The 23,130-nt window shown below is 46.9% G+C and overlaps 1 protein-coding gene across 3 annotated transcripts in view; it reads right to left on the minus strand.

Annotated features, from left to right (window-relative positions):
- Positions 1 to 23,130, minus strand: part of LOC142564583 (uncharacterized) — a 219,690-nt gene that overhangs the window by 50,254 nt on the left and 146,306 nt on the right. Inside the window, exons 7-12 of one of the 3 annotated variants that reach the window (XM_075675649.1) lie at positions 21,285 to 21,649; positions 10,052 to 10,306; positions 5,516 to 6,069; positions 2,638 to 3,221; positions 1,838 to 2,069; positions 257 to 358 (exon numbers count right to left, since the gene is read on the minus strand). In XM_075675649.1, coding sequence (XP_075531764.1) covers positions 257 to 358; positions 1,838 to 2,069; positions 2,638 to 3,221; positions 5,516 to 6,069; positions 10,052 to 10,306; positions 21,285 to 21,649 — 2,092 coding nt within the window. Of the gene's footprint in view, positions 1 to 256; positions 359 to 1,837; positions 2,070 to 2,637; positions 3,222 to 5,467; positions 6,070 to 10,051; positions 10,307 to 21,284; positions 21,650 to 23,130 lie in introns of all 3 variants that reach the window. The other 2 variants (XM_075675653.1, XM_075675642.1) reach the window with 2 other exon arrangements.

The following is a 23,130-nucleotide window of genomic DNA, read 5'->3' on the forward strand; positions in this document are numbered from 1 at the left end:
CAACTTAAGTATCCGTTTTCTTGGGAACATTTTGTTTGTGCTTACCTATTCACTGAAATAAATACAGCAAATCAAGGACACGCCTTACAATTTTGAGGGCTACTCTGACGCAGAAGTGAGAAAAATGTTGAGGCAAGAAGAAAAACACCAAGTTGAATAAATCGAACGTTAGGCGTTCTGTTGTGAAGCGCAGTCAAACGTTGCCGAAAGCGCTCTTCGCACATTATGAACGGTTCTTCTCTTTGCGTCCACGTACCCGAATGAGGCGGACCAGCTCGAGTCCCTGCGTGCGCATCTGCTCCTGCTTGCGTTGCTGCACCAGCTCCTCCAGGCTGAGGTAGTAGTCCTGCTTCCTGCCCTGCGTACGGATGTCATCAACAGCAGCACACGTCACATACCGAGCGTCCCACGTAACTTTAGCCAAACACTTAGAAATATGCAAATGCCCCGCAGCTGGACAGAACCGAGGCAACGTTGTTTGCCATCGCTTGGAGATACTCAAATTAGATTTTTGCATTCTGCCTAATTGCATAATTATTCTTAATTATTTATCGTCTTCTCAAATGTTATAATTAGATGAAAAGTGTCAATGAGAAAATTGTAGAGCAGCATGAAAAACTCCCGATGTAGCTTTCTGAGGCTCAATATGGGCTACGTAAAAGTGCTTTTCCAAGCATGAGAGAAGCCCGCTATTACACGAAAAATTGCCGCGCGACAGGCCGCTCCAGGCACTTTGCATGTATTAGCGGGATTCTCTCAGGGGAAACATCACCTTGATTCCGTGCAGCAACGTGGCATTACTGTATTTTCAAAGTTTGGCTCAAGTTACGTGGGACACCATATATACACATCATGCCGTAGAATGCTCATACTAGAAAGTTTCCATCGCTAGCACCTTCACATGACGTGGGGAATCGAGCTATTATTTTAGAAAGACATTTCGAGATTATCGCAAGCAAACGCCGCAGTAAACCATCATTTCTGCATCGGAAACAATCGGACATATTTCCGTGACCTGCACAACTCATTCGCAATAATACTGATGCTATTAAACTGGTCCTGGCGGTATTTCTAACGCATATCTGCGGCTCCTTTGCTGAAAACTTGACGCAACTCTAATGGGAACAAATTAAACAAGGCACTTTTCAGGAATATTCATATATGTGCACTCAGTCTCAGATTACTTCAAACCCGTCAAGAAAGAGAGACCGTGAGACAGAAAAACAATACTGCTCGTTGAAGCATTAACTCATTTCAACACATAAAACGCGCAGCCGCTGCTTTTCATTTGGTGCGCTGCTTATGCCGCTTCTGTTTCTGCTGACAAGCACAAGCTGGGCTCAGTTGGAGCATTATCTTCCGAAATATTACATCCAGTAGTGATAAAGCGCCGCAATGTGCTTATACGCATGCGGTAGTTAGCCGAAGCTTTCGTGGCCAATAGCCGCTTCTGGACATTCAACAGTAAGTTCCATTCGTGTATTACCGAATAACACCACGCGAGTTCCTTCATTCAGGTGCTGCACTACTCTACTTGTAAAGCTGCCTATATACACATACATAGGTAAAGTTTTCTCTTTACATGCACCAACGCATCAAGCTGCCCAGTGTCTGCAGAGCGTCGATCCTGTTGGCTTGTGGTCTGGCTGCCAGCAACGGTGGTGATTCTTTGTAGACATTTCAGCAAAACGAAGACCTGGTGCTGTTGCTTTTTTTTTTCTCTAGCCCGTTCCTAAATTCAAACAGATCTACAGATTAAGTCGATCTTCTCAAAACGAATACCTGTAACCACAGTGTGGAATCACGCACGCCAAAGGAAAACCGGCCGAGCACGTACCTCCGAGATGTAGCTACTGGATGTGGCGCCGACAAGTGAGGACGCGTCGTCGTCCTTCCTGTTGCTCTCCAGGCCAAACGGGCGGTCGAACTCCGCCAGCGAGCCGTGCCGAGCGATGCCCCTGCGCACCGGCGACGCGTCCGACATATCGCTGTGCAGGGAGGACCGACTGTGGCTGCGGTACAGGCGGCCCTCTGGTTCCGTGTTTTGCAGAGACGTCTTCGAGAGGGTCCTTGCACGAGGCGTGCGAGCGCAGTTTCAGCAGCAGGCCAGTGCTCGGCCCTAATATTGCAGTGAACCCGTACTGTACGTTCTCTCTTTTGTCCCGCTTCTAAAGTGCCATAATATCGGGGATGCCGCTATTTACATTTCGTTCGCCACTCATCTGTTCCTTGTGATTTTGATAAAACTTGGTCTTAGAAGACCGGCGTTTTTTCTTCCCTGTGTTAAGCGAGAAAAATACATGCATACACTTTACTATGTACTCGTAACATTCAGAACTCGCGACAGTGTTGCTGTAGCTGTTTACGGGAAGTTCGTGTACTATGAACTGCTGTACTATGAACGACTCATCCTCTTATGAAGACAGATCTTAAGATGATATTTTGGACAATTGAGGCGGAAAGTTTGCAGTTATTTCAGCATTAAATTTTGCCTTGCGTAGCGCAGTTAGTGCAGAAGCACTTAGCTTTCCGGAAGCGAAAAAACTGAGTAGGTAAGCAGTTGTTAATGGTTCAGTGCAAAATTAGTTCAATATACGCAAAATCAGGACGGCAGCCTGAAGCGCCTACACTGCGCACCTGATCAGGTTACCGATGCGCGTGCCCCTGGGGACCGCTTGTGCGCCCTTTGGTTGCAGGAATGCTGGCCGGGAATGGTCCAGGGACTGCGCCTTTGCCTCGGCAAAAACCCGGCGGCGCTCCTGCCTGTCCTGCTGGGCATCCGACAGCGGCGACGACGTTGAAGGATCCGTGAAGTCCTCAGTGTCTGTAGCTACCGACGCCTTATACAAAACTTTGGGTCGCACACTCTGCATAGTCACTCCCGATGTCGTGTCCGGCGGCAAAGAGTCACTCGTGGCCGGACTGTGCTCGCTGCCCATTGACATGGTCTGGCTCGACGAGTGACACTGTTGGACGTTTGATTGGTAACTAGAAGCTGCTTGCACCCCTGTGGCGATCGCATTTACGTTGGCGGAAGGCGACGACCCTGCTTCGGCGCCGAGTGCCATGGCTTGCTGTGGTGTCATGCTGGAGCTTTCCGTCTCTGCGGCATCTCCTTGGAAATGCTGCACTGTTGGTCTTTCGTGCACCACACCGGCGCTCTCTATACGACGGTTTTCTTCGTCTATACGCATCTGGATTTCGAGGCGCCGGCGAATTTCCTGCGTGTCGTTTGAGAAAATAAACAAAACGTCAGTACGGTGTCGATAGTAAGAACAAGATGCCAGATGCTCGTTCTCTGTGGACAAGTGCGGCCGTTCCTGTTCAAGATTTTCTTTGTATTAACACGGAACGCGTCAAACTGGAACGTCAGTAGTGAAATTATGCTACTCAACTCGCACCCACCATAAATCCACGGCTTCTGCCACCCCCCCTCCCAACACTTCTTTTCTGGTAACCTAAATTCAGTCAAATTGCGAACAACCAGCACTTAGCAGCTATCAAAATAAAGACTTACCACGTCATCGAGGACCGATATTTATTCATCCGTTACTTCGACCAGTTGACCACACATTTCAAACCTTCCGGCTCATTTGTACAACACAGGTGAAGAGCGTGAGTGATTGTAATCTGCAAGTGTTTTGAAAGCAATGAGCATCTAAAAACATTTTTTTGAAAAGGTAAGCCCAATCTTTAGAAATCACGGGCTTAACGTCCAGAAGCAACACACGGGCTTTGAATTACGCCGTATTATAGATCTCTGGCAGAATTTTGACCCCATATAGGCTTCATTAGCCTGCTTCCTTAGCAATGTGCGCGAGTGTTCTTGCATGCCGACTCAATTGTCATCCGACCACCACAGCTAGGAATCGAACACGCGACCGAGTGGCCAGATGCGGAACGCCATAGCCACTAAGCCACCACTGTGAGTTAGCCGCAGTCTTCTGAATGCTCTCTAAAAGTGTATTTCTTAACTTGGCAAGTACGCATGCGACTGAGCGGCAAGACGTGACCTGAGCCTTCTCATTTATTTTTTGTAGTGCATTAGGGCCATTTAGTGTCCTATGTAGTGGCAAACGGCACCGCGCGCACCCATTCGGCGCCGAGGCTATGTAAGCTAACTGTATGTTGCTGTGTGTTAATCCTCTCGTGCTTTAAATGAAATATGGAAAAAATATAGCGCGTTCCGATCATCATGACTTGTTCATTCTTGCAGTACATCAGGAAACTTATTTCCATCGATATACTAGAGGCGCGCATGTTTAGTGGAGCGCCTCAGGCCTTCCGGCACAAGTAATTGGTGCAAAAAAAAAAAGATGCCGGGGCATAATTGGCCTAAAAGAAAAACAAGATCAAAACAAACAAGTCGGACTCCTGTTGAACTCAAGGTCCGCAACAAGATGTCTGCCAAGCTATTTCGCTGGCAGGACGTATTCCGGAACTAGTCGACAAAGCTGTGTCGTTCTCTGGTGGCTCTTAATGACGACTGAAGAAAACCTGAGTGCGAAGCACAGCTTGTTTTTTCTAGAGGGTTCTTCTATTGTGACATAACCAGATGTACGTTGAGTAACAATGACAACATTAAAAGAGTGCCCTATATACGTGCCAGTCAACAGAGGCCAAATAACGCGGCAGGCATGTGCGAGCTTTGTAGAATTACGACTAAAAAAACCCTAGCGCAGTTAAGTTCTAAAAGAGGAGGCTGCCGCACCTGGCACGCTTATGGTAAAATCCTCCCAGCATTTTCCCAGCAAAGAGGCGTTTCTGATGTCTGTGTAACTCAATCGGGGTGCATTGCTCCTGTACCCTTCTCACTCACTGTCTAGACGCGACGCGGCGAACCACAGCTGTCGCGCGCGCGTCGGCGTTGACCGAACCAGCGCTTACAATTAACGCTCACAAATTCATACGTTTGAGCCTATAGAGGCACATTCAACATGTTATTCCAAGCGTGCAAGATTTCACGCATATATGTGCAAAGTTTTAGGCAGAAATGTTCAGCGGTTTCTTGCGCTAAAGATACTGTTGAACAGCTGTCTTTAGTGCACCTGTAGCGGATGAACAATATATCCGCATTTTGTAAAGAATCTCAAATGTTCCCATTGATTTTTGAAGGCCTATACAGCCTTCCGAAATTGACCACCGGCCCTTTAACTGCCAATCTATTTCTGCAACTCCTGGCTCAACTAAGAAAATCCATCCCACGACGACCGAGCGTGACGACTACCACTACTACTGCTACGACTACTATTATTACTACTACTAGTAGTGGTAGTAGTACTACTACTACTACTAGTAGTAGTAGTATTATTACTATTACTAATACTAATACTACCAATACTACTACTACTATTGCCGCTGCTGTTGCTAATGCTGCTTTGCTGCGACTGCTAGTACTTATTTAATAAAGAGGATTATTGAGCATACTCCTTTGCGACAGCTGCGGTCCACGACACGTCCCGCTCACCTTCTCCACCTCTTGCTGCTCCTTAATAAACTCGTCCGTGAAGTTCACCTGGTTGTCGTTGTCGGTGTCGGGACACAGCTTGGCCTCGGGCTTGGGCTCAGCAGGGGCTAACTCGCTGCTAGGAGGATCGGCGTCGCTCTTGGTGGTAGACACCTCGATCTCCTTGTCCGCCAGCGTGTCCTGAAATCCAGCTCTCTTCTTCTGACGCTCCTCGTCGTCAGAAACAGGAGCCGGAGACTCTTCGCGAAACGTTGTCTTGCAGCAGATGAGACAAATGCGCGAACCGGCCTCGTTGATGAAGGTACAGTGCTGGCAGCGCCAAGGCTTCGTCGGATCCCATTTGGGCTGCGACTCTGTGGAGGCATTGGGCGCCGCTTGTTCTACCGCGGACTGTTCATCGGATGTTTGGGCCCGCTGCTTGTCAGCCTGGTTCGCAACCGCGAGGAGGCGTGCCTGTTGCTTCCTGATGGCTTCGGAATGTTCCCTCTCGGTGGCGGTCTCGTGAGTCTCGGCCTTGTCCGGTGCCTTGACCTCTTCCCGGTCTCGACTGGAAGGTGTGCGGCCTCGGCTCTTTGCCTTCTCACTCGAATGACTCCCACGATCTGCCCGAGGAACAAGATGAGAAAGAAAGAAGTTCGTCACCAAAGAGGAGAAAGCCGGAGAGACCGGCGCCTGATGACGGACAGGCGCTGCCCGCGGCACGTGTGGTTAGCAAAAGAATATGAGTGGACGTTCTACACGAAACAATCTATCGTTTGGATGTTGGGCAAGCTGGCTATTGTGCAACACGGCAATGACGTACATCTGGATTTAAATTGTAGCACTCCTGCGACTGGCAAGGTGCAGCAGACTTGCCTCTATACTAAAGATTTAATTCTTTTCACGTGGGTTGAAACGCGACCTAATGCAAACCTGAATTTATCAATAACCGAGGACGGCCGTTTCATGAACTTACTGCCGATACTGTGTTTCTTTTCTTTGCCAGGAAAGCTGTCGACTCAAAGATCGTAGAGTACAAAAAGAAGCCTTTGTGGCGTTTGTCGCCTTGAAGCACTAGCGCCAGCTTCTATATAACGTGTCAACATGACACTCCTTTCTTCGTAGGGATTATGCAGAGGAAGAACTGTGCAGACAGAAATAATAATATATAAGGATAAAGGGAAACGAACATGCGCTGGGTGCCACTTTCAATTGGCGGCGGATCGAAAGGGAGGCCAGGCCGACCACGGTTCAAGTAATTACTCTATCGTAAAATGACGCTTTTCCAATGCTACTTATGTTTTACAGCGAAGCTGTTAGCCCCTAGGTCGGCTTTTTTGTGCCCGCGTCTGTTTGCAAAAATGTGGGCCGATCCTGGCGGCAGTGCTGGGTCAGGAGCAGTGGCTCTTACCCTCCTAAGGCCGAGGCTTCAAGCATTCAACAAAATGAGTCGAACTGAATATTCTTTGGAATCACGCATACAGCATACACAACAGCATACGTTTCAATAAAGAACAAGCACAAAACAAACACCCGAACCACATAATTGATGATAAGGCGCTCCTGCTAACAATGCCAAGCACGTAGCGCTCCTCGCAAACGTGTTCCGGTAAGTATTACAGCTGCGTAAGCTGCAGCGACGACGCCAGCTTGCGACGTGGAGAGTGACGTCCCTAGCCTTTCGTATGTAAAAGAACCAGCGTAGCAACCGATTTCAACGTTTTACAGCACCGCTATGGGCGGCGGCGTGCTGTCAAGATTACCATTACTCCAATTTTTACCATTTGTCTAAAATACCATTACTCTGAAGCAATAGAGCACTGCATATCCCCCTCAGCAGTTGTATAGTGGTGGTTTTCGACAGCTCTGCTGGACATCCACTTTCGCAGTTCCGGGATGGCGAGTCACCTTTCTTTAGAGCGCAGCTCTTAGGCGCCCGTTCCTGCGGCGAGCGTCTGTGTCCTCGTATCCTAGTGAAGGAGCACAGCGAAGGATGAAAGAGCGAACGTGGAGCGCAGCGAAAGATGGAAGATGGCGACGGCGAAGAGAGCGCGATGAGGAAAGCGGAGGAGGCGGGTATGGCGAATGCGTGAGAAGAAAAGCGTAGGGTCGCGCAAGACGGGCTCTGCGGAAACGATGGCTACGAGATATTGCCAGAGTAGCGCGTGCGTCGTCTCTATGGAAACAAAGCGCTGCGTGAGCGGAGATCTGTCTGCGGTGGCTGCTATGAATCTCTCGCGATCTCCCAATTAGAGAGGCAGTCGTGCCACACTTCGCTCCGTTTGCAACGTGTCGCACGGGACAGATTGTCCGCGCCAGCCAATGTATCGCAAAATGAATACACGTATAGAGCTGCGCTCAAGTTTCACATTAGAGAGTATCGTAATCGTCGGTGAATTGTTTTCGTTAACGTTCTTTCTACGGTGCATTTTGGGCACTCAAGTAGAACGTGGCAGACGTTCTCAATTTCATAGCCCTAACAGCAGTGAGGAGAAGTGGAGCGGCGTATCCTATACGCAAACTTATTCTTAGATGCCATTCCCTGCCGAATCAAAGTCATCTAGAGTGAAAACCAACCACATTCTTAAGAGACTGGTGTATACCGAGTGACATCAGCGTTTGCGATGATTAGCGATTTACAGTTATGTGTGAAGTTACGCGCTAACACTCCTTATTGAGGATTGAACTTGAACTGAGTTGTGTGTTTGGCCTACCGTCCATTTAGCACACGGTGGACTCTTGCACAAAGGGATGAGGACTACAAACTGCATATATTGTTCGGTTAGCGGCATGAACAGACGTCAGGTGAACTCTCCGTTGCGGCGTTTTTATCTTTAATACTTTTATAGTGATTCATTAATTATTTGATTGATCAATTAGTTAATTATTCATATAACTAATTATTTTGCTTATTTATTCACAACGATGAATGTGAGGACTGTTCCGAATGATGCCTTTGCAACACAGCTGCGGTTGTTGCGCAGGGGCACCAGTTCCTGAGCGAACGTACAGGGCAGATAACTTCTGCCCAATAATATTCAGTCACTCAATAAGGAGGGCTCGCTTTTAGGGAGCCTGTATAAAGAGCGTATTCCGATTTATTATTTGGCCTGTCCCAGCATGTTCACATCCCTTCAAAACAATGCGCGTTGCTGTATCATCCCACCTCCCTCTTTCAGCGAACGCTGCGTGCACCTGGTAACATGTTTCCTTATATCATTACTGTCATTCTCATGCATGGTGCTCCACATAAACACTTGTTTCTCATTTACAAGCTCTTCAGTTGTGCGGACCTGTAATTACGAAAGATATTACATACATGTGCTGTTGCATATAATTATATAAGCCTCATTTCTTTGTTTATTTTTTCTTTACAGTGAAGCTGTTAGCCTATAGTTGGTCAGGAATTTTCGTGTCCGACAGGGACAAATAAATTGAACTGAAATAAAAAGAGCGTATGTCCTTTGGAATCTGACGTAGTAGTTCTGCGGAAACCCAGAAGGTGGAGAGAAGTAATGAATAAAGGGAAAATCAGACGTCCACCCGTACGTAGCAATTGCTACAAGGGAAACCCATACGGATTCCTCGAAAGAAAAGCTTCATAGTTAAAGAAAAATTCGTCCGGGACTCGAACCCGGGACGATCGCCATTCCGGGGCAGCCGCTCTAGCATCTGAGCTGATCAGGCGGCTAGCAGATGGCAAGGCGAAGTCGAATTTGTCGACAACACGAAGCAAAGGCAAGTGTTTGACGTAGTAGTTCTGCGGAAACCCGCAAGGTGGAGAGAATCCTTTGGAATCAGGCATACAACACACACTTCAGTATTCATCTCAATAACGAAAAGCAAAAAACAAGCGTCAAGACCATATGATGGATGTTAAGGCGCCTGTTCCTTCTCTCCGCGTGTGTTTCCCGGTAAAGATTACGGTTGCATAAACTGCTCCGGTGGAAAAGGGGCAACAGCAGCATACGAATCGGTGAGTGATGTCACCAAACTTCATATATAAAAGGTAAAGCTGCCTAGCAAGTCATTCAGTTCAGTGCAAGACCGCTATGGGAAGACCACGCAAAGACTCCCGAAGAGCAGCGTGAATACGATGCGCGTAGAAGAGTGCAAAATCGTAATGCTCAACAACGGTGTCGTGCTAAGACTACGCAGAACAAAAAAAAAACAATTCATATCGCCATCGACGGCATTTGAGTGGTCTTCTAACAGCTTCGCTGGCGATACACTTTCGGAGGGTCGTGATGGCAATTGAATTTTTATGAAACGGACTCCGCGCAAACTACATATTTAAGGTCGATTAAGAAAGGAAAACTTTTTCATTATATATATATATATATATATATATATATATATATATATATATATATATATATATATACATATTCCATTCGATATTCGTTCGTAATTTTTCTGAAATATTCGGATTCAATTCTATTCACAAAGTTCCCTATGCGAACAGCCCTAATCTCATTATTATTATTTCTGCTCTATAAGATAAAGAAATGGAGTACCTAGGGGCTTTCTACCTAGATATCTCCAAAGAAACCCATGTATAACAGAAGAAAGGAAAAAGGAAGGCCACGGGCCACAAGGGCGCACCTCTGGAAGAGCGCTCGTCCAGAGACGGGCTGTCCCTGTCATTCTCCTCCTCGGAGGACAGGTCCTGTGAGGACTGGCGCCGGGACGCGGCTTTACTCAGGCTCTTCTTGTGCTTGCGGTGGTGGGGCCGGTGCAGCCGCTCGCCTGACTCGTCGCCCATTGGCAGCGAGTGCTGCGATAGGGACGGCGAGGGAGGCCGCATCCATGGTGGGAACATTGGCGGGTAGGCCGGGTACCCGAAAGGGTAGAAGGGAGCTGCAGCGCGCAAAATCCCAGTGCGCAAAATGAGCAACATTGCCGACTCAAGCCGAACGCAAAACCAAAGATGTCGCAGTTTCGCCCGAAAGGCGAAGCATTGATTGTGATAGCAAAGTATTATACAACTACGCAAAGTAAGGTTCGTAGTTCAATCGACCGTACGAATTGCAGAAAACTTTCACTTACTAATTAACTTAACTAGTACAGTGTCACGTGCGCAAAGGCAAACATAAACAGATCTCACTAAATGACCACGAACACTCGCTGTCACAACGCTGGCGTGATGAGAGCAAACAAAGGGTCGCGAACGCTTTGTGCTGACTCTCGCTTTAACGCGTCTCCAAAACTTGAGATTACGCGACCTCCAGCAATAGGCGCGCGCGAAGAAAGCATACATGCAGCCAGCAATCATCTCGTCCCGCCCAAACTTTGCACCCGCCGAAGCTTGCCTCCAAGACGGGGCACCGGCGGTGTACGTGCTCAGCCACATACGCGGACAGCCGTAATCAGCCACGGCCGGGCTAACCACGACCGCTCACCTCCCGCGCTTTGCGCGTGCCTTACCACGTGGCCTTCAACATTAGGCGCGCCTCAAGCTACCATCTTCTCGTCTTCACCTTCACACGCACTCCTTTTCTCTCTCAGCCGCAGCATAAGTCGCGCGGAGCGCGATAAGATCTTATCGCACTTGGATTGTATAGGGAACCTCACGGCAACGCCGACAGCGACGATGACGGCGAAAACTCGCCTGGAGTTTCTATGCAATTTAAAAGCGCGAGTTGAGCTCCTCGAATTTTCCTGCGATGGGAGAAATACACAGCGCAGTTAATTCTAACGAGCTGGATTCGGAATTATGAGGGGCCAGTACGTACCCCGAAAAATAACAGAAACAAAAATACTGACGTGAAGCTGCTGCCGATATGCGAGCAAGAAGGAGTACAACAAACACAACAATATGAGAACAAGAGCGTTTGACGTCGAAGAAAAACACTTCAAATGGGCCACAGCATTCATATACGGGGTGATCATTTATAATTTTCCCGCTATTTTTAAAAATCGCTTGTGGCAGATAGCATAATTCTTCTCCTTGAACTGGATAATTCAAGGGCGGACATTACTATCACGATAAATCGAAACACATATTCACCTGATAACAGAAATACAGTAATTCATTTCTTAAATGATTCATTTAATTAACTTAGTAATTCGTATTGCAATTTACGAACTATAGCTGGTGAGCTTGCAAGACGTATACACTTGAAATAAATCTCCAGGATGCCACCATATCGAGATATTATTTCCGAAAGTGTGGGACGAAATACATGGGCGTTCCAGTTACTTTTGAGCTTCAGTGCATAAACGAGCTTTTTGATAAAAAAAGAACTGAAAACACGGTGCATTTTTACGGCGAGTTTGTTGGTGCATATCTCCAAACTAGTGTCATTCTGTAAATTGGTTCCACTAAGTAGATACGCCTAGTGAACTGACCGGCTACAAGTCGCAAATTACATTGGACTGTAAAACGATGAGCAAAACGAGAACAAGGTAAAAGCGGGAGCCAATATTTCGACAAGTGGACTTCTCTTTTTCAAGGCGACAAGTCCACTTGTCGAAACGTTGGCTCCCGCTATTACCTTGTTTTCGTTTTGTTCATCGTCTTGAATTTCCATCTCCCGCCTTCCCAATGTGCTGTAAAGTAATTATTTTAAGAAGGTAATAAGAAATAACTTTTAAAATATCTGTTTCGATCTCGCGCGTAATGTCCGCCTCTCTCAATAATTTTGCTGAGGGACTAGAATTATGTTACCTGCAACAGGCAATTTCTAAAAAAATCACCACCCAAGCACTCTGTACACATGGTTAACCAGCGAAGCGGGAACGTGCGGTCCCGGTGTTTATCGCTGGGTTAATCCCGACGGTTTATTAAACGACGGCTTGGTAGGCTGCCGGATTTCTCGGTACGCAATTGCTGCTTGCGCTCGGCTGCACGAGCCTGTTCTTGTGCACAAGCAGCAGCATCGGCACGGCTAGGCGAGATCGCTCTCGGTTGTGCTCGCGGCGCTGCTGACCGAAAGCTGCCTGCTCCTAAGGAGCGCGTGTGATGTATGGGCTACCCATTTCGGAGCCAGAAGGAAACGGTTACGCGCGCGTTCCGCTGCGACGGAGAGCAACGGCGTCATTACTGGCGCAGCTAATCCAACACCACCTATAGTCGGATACGGCGAAATGCGAAAACACCCGTGTGCTTAGATTTAGGCGCACGTTAAAGAACCCCAGGTGGTCAAAATTTCCGGAGTCCTCCACTACGGCGTGCCTCATAATCAGAAAGTGGTTTTGGCACGTAAAACCCCAAATATTATTATTATTATAGTCGGATACAACTTTAGAAAAAAGGGGGCGTTTACTCCTCTGAGGCGGAGGCACACGAGCACCCACCAATGGGCGCGCACTCTGGACTAATGTCATCAACCGGACGGCCGGTGAGTCCGCCGACAGAGAATGTGGCCACCCGCGCTTCGAACTGGGCGAGGTCGCGTCAGCTGTGTGCTTCAGCCCCTCGTCAGAGTGAATTACAGAACTGTTTGTGATGGACTATCATGCCGGAAATATTACTACGAGCTTACGATGCGGCATTTGTGCCGCGTGCGTTTATTCTGAGCCGTGATTCGGCCAAGGAACATTGCAGCGAGCATCGCTGGCGCTGCGCTACGCTTTACCTGAAAACAGGATCCCGCGGCGACCGCTACAAACACACATCCTGCGTGTTTGTTGCATGTTGTTTTATTTCGCTCCTGAGTGAAGTTACGACGAGAAAAGTTTTCCAAAGACTGGTGCCTACTGTTAGCGGCGGGTGTGTTCGTGTACTGAGTCGCTGCGCTTTTCGTCGGACGGGGTGAAGTGATGGCAAAAGAACCATTCTCAGGAGAAATCAGAAAAGTGTGCGCGCATGAAACAAACTTACGAGTGTCTCAACAGAAAATATTTGCAGAGCAAGCCTTCAACGCAAAGATTTGTCGCCGTTAACTTAGCGTGAACGATCATTGTCGGCAGTGAGATAGCCGAGCGACTAGCGACGGTGTTCGAGCGTTGTGTAGCGCCGTCGATTGATTGCTGTCTACCAGTGCTCACTGCACGCGCAAGCTGTAGAATGCGTGCTGTGAAATTGTGAAAACACAAACCAAAAAATATGAATTTTATTCTATTTAAAACCAAGAGTACTTATTTATAACGATGAATGAAGCATTTTTCTACCTTCCTGCCTCGACCGTATTTTTTTTTTATTGAAGTGAATATTAGGAGAGGTTAGCGCCTTTATGGTGGCACCGGCTACTCCTTGTCACTTGGCATGGGAAATAAATTTGCGTAGAAAGGGAGAATAGCGACACGAAATATGGCACTCAGTAGAACACTGGATGAATAAAAAATATACAGTCCAACAGTACATGAGTCGCAAAGTTCTGTGCATTAGCACAGTCCACGTACGCATACATAAAGTCAGATATTTAAAACAGCCATATCACACAACACATGTAATGCACTGCAAGTACAGAACAGAATTATACATATTGCATAAAAGTTGCGATCGCCACATAAACCAATTATGAATCACGAACAACGTTTATGTTACTCATTTAGCGCATTCGGATCATCTGATACCTAATATTTTCCCAAAACATTGGTCTCCTCTAAAAATTTTTCAGAGCAAGAAGCGCTCTTTTTTGAAGGCCCGCAGTTGGCCATGGGCGAAGTATTTTTTTTAGAGTGAATGGTCTTCTGTCTAATATCAACATTCTCGCCCCAGGTTTGTAATGGTTGCGATAAATGCATTTTTATATAAGTGCTTTTTCAATAGCAACTGGTCCATTTTAAGCTTGGAAAACGAGTAGTAGATACGCTGTGTACATGTAAACAAGCGCAAAAGCCATGCAGAGCTGCTCTTTCTACTTTTGTCACTTGCAATGAAGCTAAAGAGCCGACAACGGGCAGCTCGCTATCCAGCATGTGTCGCTATCCAGCATGTGCTGTAGCACATGAGAGCTCTACTAAACCAGTCATCAAAATACAAAAGTCTTTATTTATGCCGAGGATTACGCGTTTCAGGAGCACGAGTTCTCGAGCGGGACTATTTTAGTCGCGGAGGCAATCGGCTGTTGCGCTTCGGCCATCTGGGCGGGGCCTCCCCTTTTTTGTAAAGTTGTATCCGACTATAGATAGCGCAAGGCCTTTTTACTCCGATCCATGACGTCATATTTCTTGGCCCGACCGCCAAAGAATCTAATGAGGATGCTCCCGAGTAGGCAACAGTGATTTTGACGTCACCGCTTTCATCACGCTAGCTTTGTCAATTGAAATTTCGGGCCAGGTAGCGTGGCGTCATGGATCGGAGTAAACAGGCCTTGCACTATCTAGGTGGTGCTGCCTAATCGTGCGCCTCTCTTTCTCTCATTTTCTTTCGCGCATGCGCATGGGGTTTCGCCGAAGGAGGCTTCGGTGCACAGGCGACTGACAGACGGACGGACTGACGGACGGACGGACGGACGAATCGGCTAGCCATATACAGCTTCGCTGTAAAATTCCGGATCACCCCGTATGCGTGGAATTAGTCGCAGTTCCAGAGCCTAGCAAAGTAGGCCTGCGCATGTTTTGTTACTGAATTCAGGAATACGGATGTCGATTCTACGACACATTATTAAAATCCCGATTACAACGTTTAGCTGGAGCCCAGAAATCCGCTTAGATGCGGTTAGCTCAGATGTTTTGCGTGTGCAGTCGCCACATTATCGGCTTGTGCGGGGACGAAAATTTGTAATCCGCTTTTAACGGTGTCCCGTTTTAACAATGAGATATATAAGCTCCTTGGCAAAGCAAATGCACGTGTGCGTGGTCCGTCATTTTCTTACACACACACACACACACACACACACACACACACACACATATATATATATATATATATATATATATACATATATATATATATATATATATATATATATATATATATATATATATATATATATATATATATATATATTCAATATTTGTTTTGAGATATGCAGGACTACTATGCCATAAGGGTTTTTTGCTGAGAACTAAATTCCTGTCTATGCATTCAGTTAAATAGACAAGAAAGCATAATTAGCCTAATAAATTTCGGGCTGGTACAATCGTTTTGAATTGGATAAAGCTAGGAGCGCTATAACATAAAGCTATTCCAAACTGTTTCTATTTCATTTCTGCGCTCAACCCTTTACGACTGGTCAAAACATTTTTGGGCCACCACCACTTCGCTTGCCTGTCACGCGATGTCACGAAAACAGCGAAAACTCTCCATCTGATATGACATGTGCAAGATTATTATGATTGATTAGACCGAAAAGAAGGAAAAGAATTGTTTGCAATTGCACACCTTTTTCGCCGTTAGCCCTCCGCTATTGGTCAAAAGCTCTCAGGCGGCGCCCACTTCGCCTGTCTCTCACTCGATGTCACAAAATTACGAAATTCACTCCTTCAAAAAATTACTTCAATTAATCAATTATTAAGAATATGGCTGCCCACCAAACGCTCTGGCGCAGGCTACTCGGAGCTGCCAGGGAGAATGGATTTATTTGCGTGTAATAAAAATTTTGGGGAGGCGGTATAACGTTTATTTATTTATTACAAATACCTACAGCGCCCGAGTTGGGCATTATCATACGGGGGTTAATTACAAACATAAAGGTCAACTTTGCGAACAACGGCATCACATCATCTGTGGTATTAAACATACAATCATCGTAATTAGTAAAGAAAGACAACGCATCCAATACTAACAACATCCGATTATAAAATTTGGTACACAATGCATAAGACGGCACACTGGAAATATTGCCGAGTCCTTTCGGCATGTATAGCATATCAATCGCCTTCTTCACTGAGGGTCCATTATAGCGGAATTTTTTACCTTCCATGAATTATTTGGGCTGTTGAGCACGAGGTCGCGGGATCGAATCCCGGCCACGGCGGCCGCATTTCGATGGGCGCGAAATGCGAAAACACCCGTGTACTTAGATTTAGGTGCACGTCAAAGAACTCCAAGTGGTAGAACTTTCCGGAGTCCTCCACTACGGTGTGCCTCATAATCAGAAAGTGGTTTTGGCACGTAAAACCCCATGATTTTTTTTTCTGGAAGTATAACCCTGCTGCGCAAGATGCGCAAGAAAAGAAGAAGAAGACAGGAGAGGACAGAGTGCGCTCTGTCCTGGCCTATATATTTCTTTTTCGTGCATCTTTCGCAACACGGTCATAATTCAGGTATGAACCAACTAGTCTGCAAGAATGTATTATTTTAATCTTCCGTTCCACGCCGCCGCGACTTTGACCAGCGCACCGCAAGCTGAGCAAGGGGAAGCGGGCCAATCGCAGACGCCGGCACCACCCTCCTCATCCGCTCATATATATACTTTCACTGCGCTATCTCAACCCCACCAAAACCCACTCTGCTTCTGCGTGCTACTAGCCTCTTCTCAGACAACTAGATAAGAAAAACCTGTTAAGGTAGGCAATTCTATTCGCTTTCAAATAAAACAGAGTGACCTTCTATAAACAAAGAGAGTTTTTATTGGGCTGTCACTAAACTAAACCCGTCACTTCAACTCAGACCTCGGGCCAGTCTGCACCGACGCGAAGCGTCTCTTCTGTGTTGGTTGTGGCTTGGAGTTGCCTTCACGAATGACTGATAGTCCTACATGTGATGTTTGCGGATGCGAGGAGAACATTGGCCACTTATTGTGCCATTGTCCTGAATTTCAAGCACAAAGACAAACTTTGTCCAACGCATTCGGGAAATTCGATGAGCGTCCTCTGAGTGAACAGACAGTACTGGAGCACCGTCCCCACCGATCATCGGCTCAGTAGGCAGTGAAGGCACTTTTGCGCTTTCTCAGAACGTCTGGTTTGCGAGAGCGGCTTTAACGCAAGTAGTGTCCTTACACGTATCTACATCTTCTCTCTCCCTTCTCCCTTCCCCCAGTGTAGGGTAGCCAACCAGAGCCTTGACTGGTTAATATCCCTGCCTTCCTATATTCATCTCTCTCTCTCTCTCTCTCTTTCTCTTGATTGGGCTGTTCAAAGAACGCAGCGTGTAACCCCACGATGCTTGTGCCGGCGGTAACGTCAATTTTGCATAGGAAGAATGGAATAAAAACAGATTGAAATAGTTTTACATTATAGGTCCCTAGGGTTGAGCCAAGTGGAAGCCGCACTTTTGTATGAGATCACTACAGAGTTGACATTCACTCCATCTTGGGCGTCCAAGACTGAGCATAATAATTCTCTCTGCACAGAATGCAACGAAATGGACGAATCGGATCACTACATTTGGTGCTGCCTGCCGGTGTTTCAGTGCGGAGAGAGATTATTTGACTAACTGGCAGAGAACGGCTTTCTAGTGCGCGTCTTCAACATCACTTGCTATAGGAAGGACCCTGAATACAGGTAAAAAACGGCCTCTCGCCCTCTCGCAATTTACGTGACTCTCCAACTCTTATTGAATCTTGTGTTCTAGACAGTGGCGTTGGGGCATAGCAATAGATAGCTAGCCGTAACTGACTGCAAGCTAACACACCACCATTGCGCGCTTGTCTTGCTCAACATAAGTTTGAGAATTCCTGTGCATGTAAAAAAAAAAAGATATATAAGCTTTCTTCATTCAGCTACCCAGTTTATAAGCAAAAACCTAAATCTGATCTTTTCGAGAAACTGAGGACTTGCCGAATCCTTTCTAACTCTTCGTCGGTTCCATCATCCCGTAATTATTGAGAAATTGCTCTTATTTATAACAAGGCGTGATTGTGGCGAAACCTACAATGTAATTTGCTTTTATCATATAACAAATGGGCAATTATCATAAAGAATTACCAGAACTGCCGCCTATTGTTAATGCTAACGCGCCCTTAACGTGCCAGTCTTTGCACGTGCTAGTCCGCACCCCGCACGCCGCAGGCAGAGACGGCACGAACTAGCCAGAGTACTCGCGAAGTTTGGAATGCGGGCTGGGACGGCAGCGCTATAGCACTATATCAAAACTTTCTGTTCTCTAGTAATAAAACGGCAAAATGCACACTGCATTTTTTCCCTAAACTTAAGTAACAAAGTTGTAACAAAGTAGTACATCTGCGCATGCGGCTATTGTGCTACGAAGCGTAAGCGAGCTTGGCGCCTGACAGCGTCGGTATAACATCAACGCGGGAACGCTATCCTAAAACTCAGCATTCTGGTCTGCAGCGCGGTTCGGCATGACAGTACAGGTGAACTAGAAACTCTAGAAACTGTCTTACAGTATCACGAGCTTCAGACCACGGTGGAAGAAGAGCGTTGCTACGACGGCACGCCCGCGCTGGGAAGAGAGAGCGGCCACTTCGTGTGACCGGGAGTGAGTGCCGCCGCTAGGGGCAGCACGTGTTAAGGGGGCCTTGCTCTCCGCCAATTCTGCTGGTGCTCTTATGGAGCAGCGGCGTGGATAATTTACGACCTCAGTCAGCATTGAAACACCCATACCTAATGATAGGCCCTTTTTGGTTATTTAGACGCCAAATTCTGAGCAGGTATCGAAGGTTTCATGCCGCTTACTGTCAAAATACCTTCATTTCCGACACGAGAGAGACGCGTCGTCTGCTCGAGCTGACAACGCGCTTTCGGAGGCTGCTCTTGTAAACGACCGGAGGCTTGTAAACCTCTATACGAGACCGGCTGCTGCGCCCGGCTGCTCACGTATTTCAAATGCTGGAGAGAGCCGAAGCAGTTTTCCGGAAAGATGCGGAAAAGCCTGATGCTTACAACCTCACCATCGATTAAATGCTTGATAAGCATCGCATTGGATTTCCATGTGCTGAGCACAAAGTAGATATTTCAGCGCATCTTTTAAATTACTATGTAGCAATGAGGGTGCGACATTTCAGCAAACAAAGAAGGTCTGACAACAGCAAGTCGCGCAACTTGAGAAAGCTCTCGAAGTTTGTGTCAGCTACATGCGCTGTTCTGGCCAGCTGAGGGGTCAACTGCGAAAGCTCTTGGTGCAAACAGCCGGACGTCGAACGATCGAATAAAGGCACATCTTCCGTGATTTCTACGTGGCTTCAAATATCCAGCGACAAACGGTTACGCGAGAGCAAACATCTGTGGAGCAACCGACGGCCGAATAATCGATACCGTTGATACGGCCTAAGCTTGCAACGTGCTTGCAACCGCGTGCGTCTGCTGAAGGGAACAAAGACATGCGGTGCTGGTTGTGTTTCTGTGTTGCTTCTCAGTTTTCTGTTTTGAATTTTTTGTTTTAACCATTCAAGTATATAATTAGCTGTTTCCTTAACCGAGATAAACCGCCTGCTTATAATGCTGGGCAATACTTCTCTTACAATAAATATAAGGAAAGCGAATGCAGTTTTCTTTGGCTATTGCACTCCTAACACAATTCAGAAATCGATTATAGCACCGCTCAACTCGGGCCGTGACACTTTGCAGATTGAGTAACGCGTGACTTGTACATGTTGGCACCTGTGGAGGCTTATCTCGTGCTCTAGCACTCTTCTGAATAAAATGATAAATTATGGGGTTTTACGTGCCAAAACAACTTTCTGATTATGAGGCACGCCGTAGTGGAGGGCTCCGGAAATTTTGACCACCTGGGGTCCTTTCCCGTGCCCCTAAATCTAAGTACACGGGTGTTCTCGCATTTCGCCCCCATCGAAATGCGGCCCGCCATGGCCGGGATTCGATCCCACGACCTCGTGCTCAGCAGCCCACCACCATAGCCACTGAGGAACCACGGCGGGTCACTCTTCTGAATGCATGTTACACGGTGCTCACTTTGGAACTTTTAGTAAGTATGCAATTATATTGCCCGTGTTTCTCGTAAATGTCAAAATGAGCGTTAATGCTGAGATGACAGGTGCTATAGCCCTCAATTAAGAAACCACTCATGCTGTCTCGAGTCGAATTAAAGCTCAGAATGTCGGCAGAAATATAAAGGGACGTTCCTCCAACCAAATAGAGTCGTTTTAAGCAGGCGAACGGCATATATGCATCGTAACAAGGCACCTCTCTCGAGAGCAAAGCGAGCGAAAAGGTAGGCCCTCAGAACAGGTGCTGCCTCTTGCGGCAGCGGCTTGCGTAACAGTCACACTAAGTGGCCGTGCCTCGCGCCGCCATCACCCCTCTTCTTCCACCGTGCTTCAGACCACCTAGAGTATGGCTAACTTGGGGATCAGGTGGGATAGTTGGTGCTTCCTGTTGCTTCATTTCGCACATTGTTCGCTTGAACACGTAGGCCGAAGGTTGCGTTGCTTGCTTGCTTTTCAGCTACGCATCTCTAGGTGCCGGAAGAAATGCTGAAGCAGGTACTGGTTTTAAAAGGCATGCGTTCAGCACGTCCTAACATTTAAACATTTCTGCCTAAATCATACCCGCTCCCCCCCCCCCCCCATTTACAGCAACCACTAAAATACCGAAGGCTGTGACACGAAGGCCCTGTCGGTGTCAACAGATTACAAGGCGCGGGTTCCTCTGAAAAATTTGATATTTGAGCAGCCTCAGCACGGAGTCTGATATTCAGGTTAGTTCGCTCTAATATATGCAACCAAAATGGTGCGGTATTGTATAACTCCAGCTGCAGGTACCAAATGCGCAGGAATTAAAAGCTTGTTCCTGAAACTCAAGCCCGGTACGCTTTTCACACCTACAGTGCATTGGAAATTATGTGGTCGCAACGCAAACGGACACTACTGACATACAAAACAAGTAAACACATTTATGAACATATGAAGAAGAAAGAAAGCAAAAGGAGACGGTAGCTCAGTGGCAGGAGCTTGTTTGATTAGGCATCGAGAAGTTCGGTTCAACGAGTGAATCTGCAAACTCCATGTACACTGCTTAGGCTCCGGTGCCTCGCATCCCCCAATGCAATCTCAGCTATAAATAAGAAGGCGAAGGAGTTCACCGGGGTGCATCATGGGGTCGTGCATGCAGCTCTGGCTGCGCTTGATGCGGCGGCAGTCGAGCGTGGAATGGCGCTGAGACTTGTCGTCGTCCGTCTCCCTGCCGTCCTCGGCGGCAGAGTTGACGTTACTCCAAGAGCCCGTGGAGCCACCCAGGAAGGCGCCGGGCGGCCGGTAGAAGCCAAGCGGAGTGGCCGACGCCATAGGATAGGCCATCGGAGGGTAGCCGAACGGCGCACGGAACGCGGGTCCCGGCGTTGGGTAGGCCGGCCCGGGGGCTACCGGAATCGCTGCGACCGTACCGTGGTGCCCGCCGTGGAGGTCCGTCATGCTGCTGCTCTGGCGGTTTAGCGTGGACGAGTCGCCACTGAGCAAGATGGCAAGCAGAAGCGATTACTGACCATGGCGATCGCTTTGAACTCAATTCAGAGGGGCGTGAAAGCGCCGCGTGGAATCACGAACCTTCTAAACCATCGAACCTTAATGAAATTTTGTGCCCTAGAAACAAGTTCCCTTTTTTTCGTCTTTAAGTTCTTTGCCTTTAAGCCACAATTATTGCAGCCACCGAAGATTCATTCACCTTTCCACTGTCTTCCTTTCTTTATTTTCTTTTTTTCTATCTTCTTCTTTATTTATTTATATTTTAGAGAGATCAAGCCCTCCGGCATGGTAACTACGTCCTTATTTACATTTAAATGGATACTTCGACATGCAATCAAAACATGTTCGTTGGTTTCTGCACTGTATGCATACGATATGCTTGAATAGTCTTCATCGGCAAATATTCTTTTCTAACATCTTGATAAGTTTAGATAACTTCCTATGCTTCTAGCTCCTTCCGCATCTATAAGCATATTAACAAACTAGATGCCCATATTTCTTCAAAAATCAATAGAACACTGCCTGTCATCTGACTCTCTGGTTCCGGAGATTGACTTCTATCTTCTATCGACCGCGAGCTCAAATGAGCCGCCGCAATACCGTCTTTCGAGAATATTTACACATGCAACGAACTGGAATGCGGGCGAAGAAGTATACTCTGCAAACATAACTTGCACAACGTACATGCAGTGGTACTGTGTCTTGCAGCTTAATTTTAGTAAAAACGCTTGCAAGGCTTAAAGTAAGGGAATTCGTGTTCACGATTGTCGAATTCTGCGTATATAAATATTACGAGGAAAGTACTGCGTCAAGGAAAATTTAGAAGAGATCATACATAGTGCAGGGGGTTTGCTTTCATGTCATTTCAGCAGGCTGCCTTTGAGGTATGTACCTAACCGCAGTTTTCAGAATATAGTAAAAGAAAGAAATCCGACCAAAGTGAGAGCATTAAACTTGTAGGGTTCCCACTGGTTGGTGCAGAACGATGTGCAGTAGCTGTAAGCAGGGAAATGGCTCCTGCATGCTGCAGCCAGGGAGCGAATGCGAGCAATCGTTAAGATTTGTAAATGGGCAGCACGTGTCCAGTTAGCAGGACTTCATCAGGCTTCGATTCATCAGGCCTCGCCACAATTTTGGTTATACAGGAGAAGTTGCAAAACGCCATCCAGGTAGCGTTCTACAGCAAGGAATTTTTTAATAAATATTTCAGCAATGTGTGCAACTTGTCCTCGTCTTTTGTCCCTGTATTTTTCTGTGTTCCTAGGACTATATTTGCGCTCTAAGTGCGGACTTTATTTACGCTCTTAAATAGTTTGTGAGAAGAAATTTTCATCAAAGTGAAATCGTTTGTCCTAAAATAGTTTCACCGCGGGCACCTAACTACGCTCTGGATTTTCCGAAAGTGTGACGTTCCTCGATATCTTTCAAGGTATTTGTCATTGTTTTACTATTATGTGAAAGAGGAGC

This window comes from Dermacentor variabilis, chromosome 1, assembly GCF_050947875.1.
Source record: "Dermacentor variabilis isolate Ectoservices chromosome 1, ASM5094787v1, whole genome shotgun sequence".
NCBI classification, from domain to species: Eukaryota; Metazoa; Arthropoda; class Arachnida; order Ixodida; family Ixodidae; genus Dermacentor; species Dermacentor variabilis.